The following is a 17,713-nucleotide window of genomic DNA, read 5'->3' as shown; positions in this document are numbered from 1 at the left end:
AAAGATCAACACTTCATTAAGTGGTTGTGGAATCAGGTATTAACTAAAAAAATTTTCATACATTATCTGTATTTCATTAACATTCTCTTTATTTTTGCAGGTTGATTATGACGACGACGATGCAGATTATCCTAAGTGGTTACACGAAGTAATTCAATCTCCACTTGTAAAGGTCACCACATCACAGATGTATTTCACACGAGGCTATACTTTTCATACATATGACTATGGTAGACAACGGGCGACCAGTAACTATGGAATATGTGTGAAAGGGGAAACAGATTTCTACGGGATCTTGACGGAGATTATTGAAGTCGAATTTTCAAGGATACTGAAGCTGAAATGCGTCCTCTTCAAATGTGAATGGTTCGACCCCGTCGTCAACAGAGGTGTTCGGTCTAACAAATTCGGTGTAGTTGATGTCAACGGTGGACGAAGGTACAACAAATTCGAGCCTTTCATCTTAGCTTCACAAGCAGACCAAGTTAGCTTCCTTCCATACCCTCGGATGAGAGATTCAGGTATAAATTGGTTAGCAGTAATCAAAGTTACACCTCGAGGACGAATCATCAGTGGAGAAGAACCACCATTGCAAGAAGAACAGATAAATGAAGTTGAGGAACCTGAACAAGAAATTGATGATATCCTTCTCATTGATCCGCATAATCACGAGTACGAAGATCTTACCGATGATGCCACAGACGAAGCTGTTGAAGACGAGTTTAATGAAAATGATGATGTTTCTAGTGATGACGAGAATGTCGATGTATCCGATTGATGTATTTGTTTTATGAATAAGATGAGGCATCCTCCTGTGCCTCCTCCGATGCCTCCTCCTGTGTCTCCTCCGATGCCTCCTCCTGGACCTTCTACTGCACCATCGGCTCCTCATGTGCCTCTTCCGATGCCTCCTCCTGTGCCTCCTCCGATGGCACCTCCGATGGCCGCCGATATTCATCCTGATTTGATGGTGCCTCCGAGTGCTCCTTACTCGCAGTACACTGTAGAGGACATTCTCAGTCTGCCAGGCAGAGAAGGTTTACCAGTCATCGACCCAGACCGACCGGACGGAACTTTGTGGTATGTTGCATTAATTTTTTTTTAATTCGTTTAAATTTCTTTTATAACATTAAAAATAATTTATATTTTAAATTTGTATTTTCCAGGTGGGGGGTTGACGGATGTCTTGCATCGGACGTAACCGACACGATCAAGGGTTACTTCTCCATGCCACATCCAAACTGGAGTAAGACGCCTCACTACGTCAGAAAGACATGGTTCAAAATTTACGCTGTAAGTTTCTATTAATTAATTATATATACTTTAATTTTTTCATGATTTATATATATACTTTCTAAAAAACTAATTGTTAATTTATTTTTCCAACAGCAAAAATATACTTGGGCCTTGGGGATCACTGAGAGGGTGAGGAAGAAGTTTAACGCGAAGGCGAAAGTTCGCTTGTTGGACACGGTCTCCAACTGGAAGGGTGACTGGATCGTGAAGGGGTATGAGCGTGGCAAACCCGCTAAGCTCACCACGGATGTGTGGGATGGCCTCATCCGTTATTGGCGCCTTCCTGATTCCATTAGAATGGCCCAGGCTTGCTCTAACTCCCGTAACACGGTCGATGAGCACGGGAACGGGCCGATGCTTCACACTACGGGCCAAAAACCCCACGCCGGTGTCCGTTTGGAAATGGTAATTAAATATTTTATTAAATAATTTTTTTAATATATATATTAATTTATTCTAACTTTCTTAACTGTTTTTTAGGCTAAAGAGACGGGACATCTCCATTTTCTTATGGAACTTTACGAGAGGACCCACAAGAACAAGGCTGGCGTATTTGTAGATGGCAAGTCCGAGCAAATCTACAACGACGTAGTTGCTCGGGTTGAAGACCGCCAGACTCAGCTGACCCAGCAGTCTACCGACGGATTACCCGTCACCTTATCCACACTTGACGTGGATAAGATTTACGAGGAGGTAAATTTTCAAAAAAATTAATTTTTTATTATTCATTTAATTTAACTTTAAATGTTTACTTACAATATTCATTTTTTGTTTTTAAGGTTGTCCCTAAAAAAAAGGGACGGACGTTGGGTATTGGTTCCGTCAACGATGTTCCGAGAGCGACATCGTCTTATGGTCAGCGACGGGATGATGAAGTCACTGAGCTGCGTAGAGAGTCCGCTCAGCTGCGTAACGAGTTGACCGCGACAAAATCTCGTATGGAAGGAGTCGAGGGTTTCTTCGACGTTATTGCGGCCACAAATCCGGAATGGGAGTCCATGTTGAGGAACATGCGACAACAACATCCCATTCAAGGCGAGTCATCCGACGTACATAACGAGGCGGATGTTACGAGGAGGAGTGATGAATTCTACCGGGCGATGAACGACCCTTAGTTTTTTTTTTGGTTGTTGTATTATATAAATTCAAAACTTATTTATATATAAAATATTTTCATTTTGATTTATTTTTATTTTAAATTTTAATTTATTATTAAATTAAATAATTTTAATTATTTTTAATTATATTTTTAAATTCTGTAAAAATAATAAAAACGAAGTAAATTCGTAGCTAATGTACGACCTCTTTACGTGGAAACCTTACGAGGAAATGACGAGAAACAATTAACGACTATTTTACAAGGAAACATTTGCGAGGAAATAACGAGGAAAAGTTTACGAGTATTTTACGAGGAAATCGTTTCGTGGTTGTTACGTGTATTTTGCGAGGAAACTCTTTCAAGGTATTTACGTGTAGGTTACGAGGAACTCATTTCGAGGTATTTACGAGGAATTGTAGCGACGTCTTTGCGTGGAATATTGACGTGGTCTTTACGACGAATCGCCCTACTTCGTCTTTACGACGAAATATATTCCTCGCTAAGTTACGACGAATTAGCGAGGAAATATGTGTTACGACAGACGAGTAACGAGCAAACGCGCTTCCTCGCTATTTCGTCGTAAAGCCTCTTTTACGACGAAATAACGAGGAAAACCGTCCTCGTTAAGGTGATGTTTTCTTGTAGTGTTTATTTAAAAAATGAAAAAATTAACTCAGTGGCAGGGGTTGGTAAATATAGTGAAAAATTCAGGGCTATTTCTAAAATGTATTCTTGTTTTAATAGATTAGATAAGACAATTTGTACTCTTCGGACACTTTTTCTCAACTTAATCTCTTTTTCTAGTTGAAACAAAACCAAAACTGTAACTAATAGGTCCCACATTCTATTTTTTATGTTCTTCTTTCCCAACTTTTTTTGTTTTCTTTTCTTCTTTCACCAGATTTTTAAAATGCTTAAGTTTTGGTCGAGAATCATTACGGGTCTAAATCGATGACGAGTATACTCGGTATCTCAAGGTAAAAAACAGTGCAATTGACATGATACATCTTATCTCATCTGGAATTTTCAAGCTTGACAAGATCTAACTCTTATTCAAAGGTTTCATTTGTACTCATTAATCCGGTGCTTTCTTGGTTGATACGACTAAACCTAAAAATTTCGAATTTAACTTGGATCTATAAAGTTTCATCTGAAATGAGTAAAAAGTGATGAAAAAGAGTGAAAAATCTGGAAGATGGTGGAGGCGGCCATCTTTTAATCGCATGTATTTTACAGGGAAGGAGATGATGATGAAATCACAAATTTAAACTCATTAAAAAAGAAAAAGAAAAAAAACCAATAGCATATTAGCTGGTCGAACCCGGGTTTGTTGAACTAAAACGAAACCACTAACCATCTGAGCTGTAAGGCTTAACGTTCATCCTCAAAAACTTATAATTTTAGCAATATACAAACACGTAAAAGCTCAAAACCTAGACCTGATTAATCCCCTATTTTCAATTAATTCGTTGCCTATGCCGACCGACCGAATCACGCATAATAAAAAATGTACTCTTACACACCCAATTAAATTATTTGAAAATCATGTTTTTTCAGTCACTAACAATTTAATTAGGCATGGAAAATCATTTTCCGGATACGATTCCAGTCGGTTTCTTTCGAGTTTGAGTCCTTTGGATCTTAAACATTTGAATCCATCTACATATTTTTTCGGTTCAGGGTCGGATCAATTCCTTTTGGGTCCAGGTCAATTCGGATCTATAATTAAAATATCTATAATTTTCAGGTATGTAATGGATCTAATTAAAAAATCAAAAAGACATTAAATATCCAAATATTATCCAAATCTAGTCAATTCTCTCATATTTGTAGACATTTTTTTTGTAAAGCAGTGTACATGTGGATATTTGTTCTACATGTGGACATCCGCACATAGTATCCACGTGGATAATAAAACATGTGTACATGTGATTGTTATTTGATAGTATAAATGTAATATAGTGGACACTTATATGTAAAATAGTGTAAAATTGGATTTATGGTTGAGTTTCAAAATAAATTTATGCTTCTCCCCAAAAAGTGATATGTGGCTTTGATGAAATATTTTACAGTGAGTACATGAATTTAATTTGACAATTGGTATCTAATATCTACGTACACATGAATAGTTTTTTTTATGTATATATGTTCTACGATGAAATATTTTACAGTGAGTACATGAATTTAATTTGATAATTGGTATCTAATATCTATGTACACATGAATAGTCCTTTGGATCTTAAACATTTGAATCCAACTACATATATTTTATTTCGGTTCAAGGTCGGATCAATTCCTTTTGGGTCCAGGTCAATTCGGATCTATAATAAAAATATCTATAATTTTCAGGTATGTAATGGATACGAATCGGTTTTTTTTTGTCATCAACTTTACAGACTCATATTGACTTTATGAACCACACTGGGAGATCTTGATCCATGTGAACTACAAAAGACGTTTCCTTTCTAGCACTGCGGGCTAAGCTATCTGCCTTCTTGTTTTGCGTTCTTGGTACATAGATAATCTCTGCTAGGAAAAAACTCTCTTTCAGGCTGTTTATATCTTGCAAACGCTGGCCATTCTTCTGGTTCTGAAACCATCTTTACCAATTGAGAACAATCCATTGCAAACGTAACCTGAAATTGTCGTAAGTTTTTCATGCATTCCATTGCCCATAGTAACGCTTTCATCTCTGCATGAAGAGGAGAGAGGGAAGCCCGAACATTCCTTGCCCCCATAAAACCCTCAAATCTTTCTAAGGTACTGTACCATCATTGACCTGAAAAAATATCATTCTCTTTCCAGGAACCATCCGTAAAACACCATCTTCCTGAAATTGACGAAAGAGTTGTAGCCTCTACCTGTGGAGTCTTCTTTTTGTCATTCAATATTTGTGCCTCAGCCCAGAGTTTTGATTCCGTTTCTGCCAGTTTAAGGGTATCTAGAAGATCTACCTCCAGATTACTAAAGACTTTATTATTTCTTCCTTTCCAGATGTACCACAATATCCATGCAAACTGATGATCCTCCATCTGTGGAACAACTCTCCAAAAGAGAAACTGAGGATCTGAATCGGTTCGAGTATTAAAAAAATCAAAAAAGACATTAAATATCCAAATATTATCCAAATCTAGTCAAATCCCTCATATTTGTAGACTCTCTTTTTTTTGTAAAGCAGTGGATATTTGTTATTTGTTGTATATGTGGATGTCCACATATAGTATCCACGTGGATAATAAAACATATGTACATGTGATTGATATTTGATAGTATAAATGTAATATAGTGGACACTTATATGTAAAATAGTGTAAAATTGGATTTATGGTTGAGTTTCAAAATAAATTTATGGTTGAGTTTCAAAATAAATTTATGGTTCTCCCCAAAAAGTGATATATGTCTTTGATGAAATATTTCAGAGTGAATACATGAATTTAATTTGACAATTGGTATCTAATATCTATGTACACATGAATAGTTTTTTTATGTATATATGTTCTACAATTTTTAACCATAAGAAACAAGGGTAACACATATGTATATGTAAACCAGATATATATTTATCTAGAGTAAAAATATAGAGTAACAAAGGTAACACATATATATATGGATAATATACACATGTGTACATGTGAGACGTTATACAAGTGGACAACGATATTTTTGTGTACATTTGAATGCTATTTACATTTACAAATGTTATTAATTATGCCTTAGTTAGAAACATATACACATGAACACATGGAATTCCCGACCATTACTTTTCGTTGGAAATTCATGGTGGAATTTTCTGACGGCCTTTCCATAAAACATCCTAGACAAAAAATAATTTCCTAACAATATTTCCCCACTTGTGTGTGTGTTAGAAAAAAAATATATAAATATGTATTTCATATTTATCACTAGTGTAATAAAGTCTGGAAATGCAATGAAGGATTCATATCACTTGTATCTTTATTTTATGTGTTTGCAAATCACTTGTGTGTTATGTTATAAATAGGTTCCACCCATGTATACTATAGGAAAGAGAAACTGATGAAGGGCTCTTCAAGTGTGCCTAGAATAAAATAAGTTTGGCTCAGAATCTGTATGGTTGACCAAAAGAAACCATCTTGAGTTAGATAGAATCGGCAGCACTGGTGAAGACATGATTTAAAGAGATAAGTGATTGGATGTCCCCCCTCTCGAGAGTTTCCATCTGTTAAGTTCCACTACTTGTGAGACAGTGCAAGATAATTAAATTCCCAAGACCGTAGAAAGAACCAAAAAACTTGAATCCGAAGAACCGAACCGAATCCGATCTAAAAAAAACAATATCAAATCCGAATTAAAATTAGTTAAATATCTGAACAGGTTCAAAATTTTGGTAACTACATAATCAAACTTGGCCCTAACTAGAGTATTTTGGGTATCTGAATGTATTTGAAATAAATTTTTTAAAATATATTAATTATTTTTAGTTTTAATATATAAAATTTGAAAATATATAAATAATACTCAAAACACTAAAAATACTTGAAATATCTATTGATTCTCTATCTAAATATTCAATTCAAATCAATTTATATGTTAAGTTTATGTATTTTGATATACATTTTTCAAAGTTATATGTAATATATTATTTTATGAATTTTAAAATTTTAAAAATAATTTAAACGAGTATTCGAACCCAAACAGAAATTTATAAATACCTGAATGAAACTGAAATCTTTAACCCCAAAAATCCAAAATCTAAATAGATCCAAATCGAACCAAATGGATACTCGAACGTCCAGCCTAGCTGCAGCCATGTATGACCTGTTAATTTTATCAAGGGATCCGAAGAAGACTAATTATCATGATAAAACTATTCAGAAAGTGTCTGAACGTAAACTGACATACAACAAATGGCTTACACATGCGAAGGCTATCATCTTAGAAAAATACTTGTTCAATCAAGATTGGTTATTGTAAAACTAATTATTTTATTTTATTGTTTCCGTATAAGTTGGTGAAATTTCTAGTTCTAATCAGTTTTGAGAAACCATATCTTTTAGAAATTAATACATAGGTACCATAATTAAAGCAGATAATACTGGATGGAGTGTTAAGTTCTAGAGTCAGTCCGATATCTGAGCTTAATCATCTACACACATTTGGTAATGAGGGAGAGGACACCTAGACCGCAGTCTAAATCGTTTTCTCAAAATCAAAGATTAAAACTTCCCAAATCTTAAATTTTATAATCCGAAACGCCTGTTATTTATGATAAGAAAAGCACAGTATTGTTAGAGCACCTAGCACTGTCACGAAAACATAAATTTTTGTATATTCCAAGTCAATTATTTTGTATCGTATAATATAACGTTGGCTCACTGATTCATAATAAAACTTAGAAGCCGTTCTTGTTGTTCTTCCTAAGCAACTCCAAGAGCAATCAGTTTGATTGGTGATGTACTGCCCCATAAATTAAATAAGGACAATGCTTCGACTCCTTTCTAGTTGAACTGTTTCTTGAAAATTCTCCGCTGCATGTTTTGACGGGTAATTATTATTTAACGATTCAAAAAATGAAAATAGGTTTGCTTTTGAGAGATCCAAAAAATCAGTTGCATCTGTATTATAGTTTTCAAAGGAAACTCTCACCAAAATTTTATATTAATATTTTTAAATGTGAATATAAAATTTTATTTATATTTAATTGGGAGATAAATTATAGCATCATAATATGATAAGAACTATGAACACAAATTTGTGGAAGAGAGATTTAAATTGCAAAAGTCTGTGTTGTGGGCTTTGTCTTCATGTGCTGCTCGCCTTTACGGTTTGAGACACTGGACTGATCGGGAGTTGATGCCATGGGCTCTACTTGGCAAAAAGGTTTAGTCCCTTGCATCTCGTTGTGGCAAATCACCAAGCTGAATTAGCACTAGAGCTAAGAAGAAGCTTAGCGTGAATCTTCTTTAATCTTTCTCAAGCAAAAATCGGTTCATATCACAGATTCTTGTACGTATTCGTGGTAGAGGAGTTTTGAAAAATCTTAATTTTATGTTTCTTCTCAGAGTACTCACGAGACATGAGTTTTGATAATCACAGCTACTTATCAGACCGCTCTACAACTGGAAGATAATGACAGAAATCCAAATCCGGAATCCTCTCATTTGAAGTGGTTTATTGGTAAAATTTTGGTTGATATAAAACATATTCCATAGCTTTGCACATGCACTAGTTTTAGAAAATACTCTGTAAAAATAATGTATCTTTAGAATAAAGCACAGACCGTTCGAAGCTTTACTTAATACATTCATGAGATAAATATATCAAAAAGTGGAGATGTTAAGATGCGGAGGCAGCTGCAACTTGAGTTGTTTCTTTATCCTTAGCCTCCTTAAGTTGCTTCCACTTCTCAACAGTGTCGATAAGTTCCCCAGTTTTGATAAGATATCTTACCTTCTGTCCATCTTCAAGGACCTTGTGACCCACCCGGCTTACCACCTCCTTTTCTTTCGAATACAGCATCACATTTGAGCTGTGGATCGGTGCTTCGATCTGTAACACGTAACACATTGTCTAAAAAGAAAGTGAAGGAGAGCTATGGTTTCTGTTTTGCAAATTAACGAAAGAGAGAGAGAGAGTCATGATGACTGACCTTGACAATTTGGCCAGGCTCACCCTCTTCACGGCTCTTCATGTGTTTGGTCTTGAGGTTAACATCTTTGATGACGATGGTGCTGTTGTGGGTAAAGATCTTAGTGACTTCTCCAACCTTACCCTTGTCTCGTCCAGATATCACTTTGACCGTATCTCCAAACTTGACGTGCATCTTGTGCAGGATGGGAAGACTGTTTGGTTTGCATTTCTTCCTTTCCCAACGCTTAAGCTGAAATCAAGAAAAAAAAAAAACATAACAAAAAGAAGAAGCAATCATACATTTGGGAAGATTCAACAATTTCCTTCTGGTTGACACTTGACAGATGGGTTCTTGTGGTCACTAACCTTTGCAAAGACAAGACATGGGCGGTTCTCAGCGAGCTTGACCTGCAATGAGTTCAACAGATAAGCAGAGGAGATACCAAAATGCAGACATTTTGCACTCAACATGAAAGCATTCTCAGTATGTTGGAGAAGCAGTCAAACGGTGTCGTTCCAGAGTCTAAAACCATTTAAAGTGCTAATGACGAGAGATTAAGATCAGAATTAGAGAATCGGAGTTACCGGAGATGCGACGGAGAGGGGAATCGGGGAAAGGAGACGCTGGCCGAGGAATGAGGATATAGAAAGAGATGTAAAGGAGCTCTGAAGAGCAGACATGGTCGCCATTTTTTTGAACTCTGTTCTCGCTCTGCAACTTTCGCTGCCAAGTAGCCTAACACTTCTTGATTCTTCTTCCTCCTATCCAGGCGATAAAACGTGGATAACGATTATCGCTGGACTCCGAACGACAGCGTTTTCGGATCACGACCCTGATTAACTTCTCTTATGGGTTTTTATGGGCTTGGGCTAAATGTGGTAAACATCAACATCAGTGTATGACAAAATCTACAAATCATCCTAAAACCCTCTTAAAAAAAACTAAATAAAATTCAATTAAAAAATATGTCAATACTTGTAATAAACTTCATCATTCTTTGTTTCAACAATTACATCACTAGTCTTCAACTATACTACTCTCCATGGAATTATCTCTCCTATAATTTTCCGACCGTACCGATCTATTCCCGGTCTGCTCACCACTTGACTCCACCGTAGGAAGACACGGATAAGGCGAGGAAGACATCTTCTGACGTTTTCTGGAATGTCTCACCTTGACAACACGTGCCAAAACCTGAACAACATCCCTCATGTTGGGACGTTTCCTCGGTGCACGAGAGATGCATTTATATGCAAGAGCTGCCACTTCGTTCACTTCCTGTAAATCAAACCTCCCATCTAATCTCGAATCCACAATCTCTTCCCACCCAACTTTCTCCTCTGCATTCATCGCCGCCTGTTTTTTCATCAAAACAAAAAAAAAGTTGTCTTTAAATGTAACTCTTCAAAGAAACAAATGTGAAACTAAGGATTTGTTAGTTATTTGTCTTTACCAGCTCAACATATTCCATTAGACCTTGTTGAGGATTCCTTGCGGCTATAAGCTCGAAAAGCAAAACCCCGAAGCCATAAACATCGCTTTTCTTGGTGAATGTTCTTGTGGAGATGTACTCTGGATCGAGGTAACCAAACGTTCCTCTGACGTTAGCAGCATGTTTGTTTACCATTTCTTCTCTAGACAGGCCAAAGTCAGCAACCTGAAGTTAACAACAATGAGAAAAGTTGAGGTAAAGAGATCTCAAGTGGGAGAAAGAAGATAAGTTACCCGAGCTCGCATGGATTGATCTAACAAAATGTTGGAAGATTTGATATCTCTGTGGATTACAGGAGGAACAGCCTGCAAAACGAAGGTTGAGTATAGCATAGCTTTGCAAGTTGAAGAGATGCAATGGAATAGTTAATGTTTTCAGGCATAAATAATAAGCTTACTTACCCCGTCATGAAGATACTCTAGACCACGTGCCACGTCTAAAGCAATATATATTCTCAAATCCCAGCTCAGCGGTTCATGTTTATCGCTTGTATTAGTAAAAGCATTTTAGCGCGTCTCAAACTTGTATGAAAGCTCATCAAGTTGATGAAATTCCAAACCATGTTAGATAATAGAGGTGAATAACTATACTGAACGGATTTGATATTGATTGGAATTCATTTACTAACAAGCTGATTAATATATGATGAATAAAGTAGTAGCTCACTGTACAAGTGAGAAGCTAAGCTTCCTTTACTCATGTAGACATATATAAGCATGTGTTGGCCTTTCTCTGCGCAATAGCCGACCAAGTTGACAAGGTTACGGTGATGCAACCTTCCCAATAACATAACCTGAAAAAGAATAGACAAGTGAGCGAGTTTAACAAATAAAATAACAACTTGTGGATGAAGCAATAGCAACAGTTTCACATAACTAAGCATGGGCATAATCAACTAGTCCTAATCTGATTCTTTAGATTTGAATGTCATACAGAATCATCAAGCACATTTTCATAATAGATATATGTTTTCTTTTTTACCTCTGTCTGAAACTCTTTCTCGCCCTGTTTAGAATCAGTTGCGAGAACTTTGACAGCAACAGTCTCACCAGTGGACATTTGAGCTTTGTACACGGGGCCAAATGCGCCTTGGCCTATCAAAGTCGTGAAATTACACGTTGCTTTCTGCAAATCCCTGAGTTGAACCACCAAAGATCTAATTAAACACTCTTACAAGAGAAGTCTAGTCCTCATTAGTTAAGAGAGACAATAAACATAAAAGACCATGCAAGGATACTCTGATCAAGAACCTGTAAGAATATTCCAAAATGCCAGAGGCAGAGACCACATTGCTCTTCTTGGTAAAGCCATCAAGCCAAAGAGACCTCCCATTGGTGGAGGACTTCACAGGCGAATCAGGAGCAAGAGTGGAATCAGACATAATGGTGCAAGAATCAGCACCGTTGTCTCTGATGGGAAGCGTAGCGGTTCTTCTGGAGGCACTGTTGGCAATCTGAGACCTCTTGCTATGGTACGTAAAGCAGCACAGCGCCGAAATAGCTAGGACCACACCAATCACTAAACCAAGTGAGATCCCAACGATCAAACCAAAGGACACTCCTCCTTCCATTTCTTTTTTTTTTTGTAATCAAAGCCCACTTAATGAATGACTCAAAGGCTCTTGAACACGCCTCTGCAAGAAAAGGCAAAAACATAATAATTGATGAGAGATACATGAAGGTTGACCATCGCCTGCTGAACAAAAAATGCATTGGTGATGAGGAGGATTCTGAGAAATCTTCTTTTTTCTTTTTTTTTTTGTCAACATCAGAGAAATCAATTCTTATCTTCAATCGTATAAAACAAATTGAGTAAGAAATATACCAAAGAGGATAAATATTTAATGAGGTTTTGGCAGAAGATCACAGCTCAGATTTGACTTCCTTAAAAGTTTCTAGGGAAAATGGCTGAGAATTTTCTCGGGAAAATATTGGGAGAAACCGGAAAAACAACGAAGAGGAGGAAAGGAAGATGGATTTGCTGCAAGTTTTTGAAAAACCTTTGTTTATTCTGTTTTTTTTTTTCTTCTTCCACTAAATTTTCGTCTTCTTCCTCGGCGTTAAACCTCATAGAAGACTTAATTAAAAAAAAAAAAAAGGTCCCCAGAAAAATAAAATCACACCTACCTACCACACAACATAGGATCCTTGTAAATAAAAAAGATTAAGGAGAAGCGGATTTCTACCTGTGGAGTTCTTGAAAACTGATGGTGCATTATTTTGCAGAAGAGACGGTTACATTGTCTATTCGATTTAAGAGGCTTGGAAGAGAGCAAGTTTTAGGAGAGAGAGCTTTGCTTTGATTGCAGAGAATCGAATCTTAGAGAGAGAGTGTGTGTTAGTGAGAAAATGACAGAGAGGTTGTTCTACTTCAAGCAAACGATGGATTACATAACGCAACCAAAATATATAAATTAACAACGATTATAGATTTTTCAAAAAAGCTTAACACTTTAGCGACGTCTGCTTTAAACTTCAACGAACGAAACGCAAAAGCTTCTTTTTATTTTCCTTTTAATTATTTGTTTTATTGGAAGTGACGTTACGTACTCCTCCTATATATGTAAATGGAGAATGCATCTGATAACAACATTATTATAGAAAAAAATCTAATGATAATTATATAAATATTCATCTAATAATTTTGACTTTTTACATTATTGTGAAATAAATGTAAAAAGCATGTTGTAGCATTGGATATCCAATCAAATATATTATTTTTTTAAGTTGGACCATCTTTTAGAAAATTTATTAAATATATGTTTTATTATTTTAATAATATTCCAACAATAATTATTTTCAGATTAATTTCTATTACAGTAAAATGTCTATAAACTAATAACGTTAAAACATTGATATTTTATTTATTTATAAACTTATTTATTTATAGAAAATCATTTTTGAATTTATATAATTTAAAATATATTTTATGTAAAAGAAGAACAATAATTGATTTTTTGGTAGATTTATTGCTTAGATTATATATATATATATAATATTGTTTTTATTTTATCATTCCGTGTATAGAAAATATGTATTATAAATGTAAATGCATTTTAAGGATATAATAACATCAATATTTAAAAAAAATAAAAAATAAAGATATATTACACTGTGAAAAAAAAACAAACTACACAATTTATAAGATTTATATTTATATAAAGTTTATATATATATATATTAATTATTAATTATGTTTACATTAGGAGCATATATTTACATAACGTTTTCAAAAAAAAATTATTTTATTATATATTAAATTACATCAACTTTTACTCTGATTCAATTCAGAATCTATAAAATTTATTAATTTATTGTATTTATTGAGTATTAATTTATGAATTTTTTGATGTAATTACCATTAAAAATCTAACATATCTCAATTGAAAGATTGTCTTTTTTTACAACAAGACTTTTTTTGAAAGATTGTCTACTTCCTACTTTGACTACATATAATATTTGGATTCCTACAAATACTCCGTATGAAAAAATAATTTAATGATTAATAAAATGAGATTTTGATTATATTATTATACAGTTTATCGTTAAAATGAGATAAGTCTAGCTATATATGTCAGGCATTATATGTGACTACATATTATTTTATCAACATTACATCTCCTATATATTAAAATGAGAGTATTTTTAATGAGTAACCTTTGAATTATAATATATTTACAAAATTACCATTACGATGATGCGTCGACACGAAAAGATTTCTCACATTTTTTATTTACAAAACCATCTCTTATTAGAGTAATTACAAAATATGTCATTCGACATCCCTTATATATTATTAACATAATAAATGTTAACTACAACATATATGGATTTGAAGAACCGAACCGAAGTAGATTTGAAAGTAACACTAAGCACAAACTAAAATTGATTAAGTACTCAAATGAATCTAAAAGTTTAATATCCAGATAACCAGATTGAGATCTGATCCAGACTAAAATATTTTGGATACCAAAAACATCTAAATCACAATTATATACTTAAATATATTAATTATTTTAAATTTTATATCTATTAGATATTCAAAAATATGAAAATATCTAAAAAAATTCAACATAATCACAAGTAAGTATCTAAAAATAACATAAAATGTTCAAAATATTGGAAATATTTATTTGTTCTCCATCCAAATATTTAAATTGAACTATTTTTACGTAAATTTAAATATTTAGTCTTACATTATTCAAATTTTTATGTTTTATATTATTTTTGGATTTTGAGGATTTAAGTATATTTGGATTTTTGTTAAAAAAATACATAATTAAAATGAATACCTGAACTAGAATCCTAACCAAACCAGTGATGATTCGAACCAAATCCAAACTAATCCAAACCAAAATTGTAAATATTAGAATACGATTTAAATTTCTAACACTAAAAATCTGAAATCCGAATAGATCAACTGAATCCAACCGGGTATATGAATGTTCATTCTTAAAAAAAAGCTATACATCAAATCTTTTAGTACAACAGTAATGTAATAAACTATTTCTCTCCATACACAGCGCGGATTACGGCCTACTAATTTAGTAAAATCAAAACATTTTTTCTTATTGACGTGGCCCAACGAGCACTCTGAAGGAAGAAACATCCAATGCTTAATATCGAACAATCACTACAAGAAAACACAGTTTTAGCAAGGAAATTTAACGATGAAAACTAATCCTCGTGAAATTACGTTGACTTAACGATGAAATTGCGAGGAAATAAAATTTCCTCGTAACGGCCTTGTAAAATACCGAGTAATGCGTTTCCTCGTAAAATCGTCGTAAGTTGACGTGGTTTTTCCGAGAAAAATGTGTTTCGTCGCAAATTCGTCGTAAAATTAGCATGATTTTTACGAGGAAATAACTTACGAGGAAAGAACGAGAAATCCACCAACTTAACACGTTTTTTTTGCCACCAACCTAATATTTCGTCGTAAATTCGTAGCAAAATTCAACTACCAGATTCGAAAATTTTCTATAAATATGGAGGTTTGAACATAATTTTAAGCACACCAACAAGAAAAAAAAACGTTAAAAAAATGTCGGGCTTGGGAAATATTTTCGAGTTGCGGAGGTGGATGTATATGCATAGAGATGCTAACGGGAGAGTGACGAAAGAATATCTTGCTGGGTTGGAGCGTTTTATGCATCAAGCAGATTCTACACCGCTCGCCCAAGAAAGCGGTAAAATATTCTGTCCTTGTAGAAAATGTAACAATTCAAAGTTGGCAAATCGTGAAAATGTTTGGAAGCATTTAGTAAATAGAGGTTTCACGCCAAATTATTATATCTGGTTTCAACATGGAGAAGGTTATAGTTATGATCAGAATGAAGCTAGTAGTAGTAATAGCAACTTTCAAGAAGAACCGGTTGATCATCAATTGCATAATGCACATAGTTACCATCAGGAGGATCATGCAATGGTAGATTATGATAGGGTTCATGATATGGTAACTGATGCATTCGTAGCTCATGATGATGAAGATCAAGAACCTAACATAGATTCAAAAAAGTTTTATGAAATGTTAGATGCGGCAAATCAACCACTTTACAGTGGTTGTAGAGAAGGTCTCTCTAAATTGTCATTGGCTGCTAGAATGATGAATATTAAAACTGATCACAATCTACCTGAAAGTTGCATGAACGAATGGGCAGATTTATTTAAAGAGTATTTGCCGGAAGACAATGAGTCTGCTGATTCTTATTATGAGATTCAGAAACTGGTTTATAGTCTTGGGTTGCCTTCGGAGATGATAGATGTTTGCATCGACAACTGCATGATCTACTGGGGAGATGATGAGAAGTTGGAAGAATGTCGATTCTGCAAGAAACCACGATTCAAGCCGCAAGGAAGGGGACGTAATAGGGTACCGTACCAAAGATGAGGTGGCATGCCGAGCATACTCATGAGATGACTCATCCATCAGATGCAAGAGCCTGGAAACATTTTAACAAAGTACATCCGAATTTCGCTAGCAATAGCCGGAATGTGTACCTCGGATTATGCACAGATGGATTTAGTCCATTTGGAATGTCAGGGAGACAATATTCATTGTGGCCAGTCTTTCTTACGCCATACAACCTGCCACCGGAGATGTGCATGCAACGGGAGTTTTTATTCTTGACCATATTAATACCCGGTCCGAAGCATCCAAAAAGGTCACTTGATGTTTTCCTACAACCACTGATAAAAGAGTTGAAGGATTTGTGGTCAACAGGGGTGAGGACGTATGACGGCTCAACCAAGAAGAATTTTACGATGCGAGCTATGCTTTTGTGGACCATAAGTGACTTTCCTGCCTATGGGATGTTGTCTGGATGGACTACACATGGGAGATTAGCTTGTCCATATTGTAATGGAACGACAGATACATTTCAACTGAAGAATGGTAGAAAGACAAGTTGGTTCGATTGTCACCGTCGATTTCTTCCAGTTGGCCATCCGTACCGAAGAAACAAGAATTTGTTTAGGCACAAAAAGGTTGTGAGAGACACTCCTCCTCCATATCTAACTGGAGAACAAATTGAAGCGCAAATCGACTACTACGGAGCTAACGAAACAGTTCGCTGGGGTGGTAATTGGCATGTCCCTCGTAATATGTCTGATTCTTACGGTGTTCATCACAACTGGCACAAGAAGAGTATATTTTGGGAGTTACCATATTGGAAGGATCTTCTTCTGCGCCACAACCTTGATGTGATGCATATAGAGAAGAATTTCTTTGAGAACATCATGAATACAATATTGAATGTCCCAGGGAAGACAAAAGACAACATAAAATCGAGGTTGGACTTGCCGGATATTTGCTCAAGAAGTGAGTTACATATAAAAAGCAATGGCCAAGTTCCCGTTCCAATTTTTAGATTGTCTTCAGAAAAAAAGTCGGTTTTGTTCAATTGGGTGGCATCAGAAGTGAAGTTCCCTGATGGGTATGTTTCAAATCTTTCAAGATGTGTTGAAAAGGGTCAAAAGTTCTCCGGGATGAAGAGTCATGATTGTCATGTCTTTATGCAACGACTTCTGCCATTTGCATTTGCGGAGCTACTTCCAACAAACGTACATGAAGCACTTGCAGGTAGTTTACAATAGGACAATAATATTAAATTGGTTTAGTTTACAATAATAGTATTTGACTAACAATGTGTTTAATTGTTTTTGGAATAGGCATTGGAGCATTTTTCAGGGATTTGAGCACACGCACTCTTAAAGAAG

At 35.0% G+C, this 17,713-nt stretch overlaps 2 protein-coding genes across 3 annotated transcripts; both read right to left on the bottom strand.

Annotated features, from left to right (window-relative positions):
* Window positions 1-8,599: 8,599 nt before the first annotated feature.
* Window positions 8,600-9,843, bottom strand: LOC125592876 (50S ribosomal protein L24, chloroplastic-like). The gene is made up of 4 exons (XM_048768452.1): window positions 9,589-9,843; window positions 9,370-9,411; window positions 9,023-9,253; window positions 8,600-8,922 (listed from the first exon to the last, which is right to left on the bottom strand). Exons 1-4 carry the CDS (start codon window positions 9,691-9,693, stop codon window positions 8,710-8,712), a joined length of 591 nt encoding a protein of 196 aa, XP_048624409.1. The 5' UTR covers window positions 9,694-9,843; the 3' UTR covers window positions 8,600-8,709.
* A 92-nt stretch (window positions 9,844-9,935) lies between these two features.
* Window positions 9,936-13,020, bottom strand: LOC106423177 (calcium/calmodulin-regulated receptor-like kinase 1). Of its 2 annotated transcripts, none has more exons than XM_013863957.3 (8): window positions 12,682-13,020; window positions 11,747-12,129; window positions 11,478-11,631; window positions 11,163-11,289; window positions 10,898-10,983; window positions 10,730-10,801; window positions 10,458-10,661; window positions 9,936-10,360 (listed from the first exon to the last, which is right to left on the bottom strand). In XM_013863957.3, the coding sequence occupies exons 2-8, from the start codon at window positions 12,064-12,066 to the stop codon at window positions 10,022-10,024; spliced, it is 1,302 nt and encodes a 433-aa protein (XP_013719411.1). In that variant the 5' UTR covers window positions 12,067-12,129; window positions 12,682-13,020; the 3' UTR covers window positions 9,936-10,021. The 2 variants fall into 2 exon arrangements, with proteins under 2 accessions (XP_013719411.1, XP_022566732.1); XM_022711011.2 differs by lacking the exon at window positions 12,682-13,020 and adding an exon at window positions 12,321-12,571.
* Between the last annotated feature and the right edge of the window lie 4,693 nt (window positions 13,021-17,713).

Source organism: Brassica napus, chromosome C9 (genome assembly GCF_020379485.1).
Source record: "Brassica napus cultivar Da-Ae chromosome C9, Da-Ae, whole genome shotgun sequence".
Classification (NCBI taxonomy): Eukaryota; Viridiplantae; Streptophyta; class Magnoliopsida; order Brassicales; family Brassicaceae; genus Brassica; species Brassica napus.
Note: the sequence above shows the minus strand (reverse complement) of the source record. Positions and strands in the feature narration are given on the sequence as shown.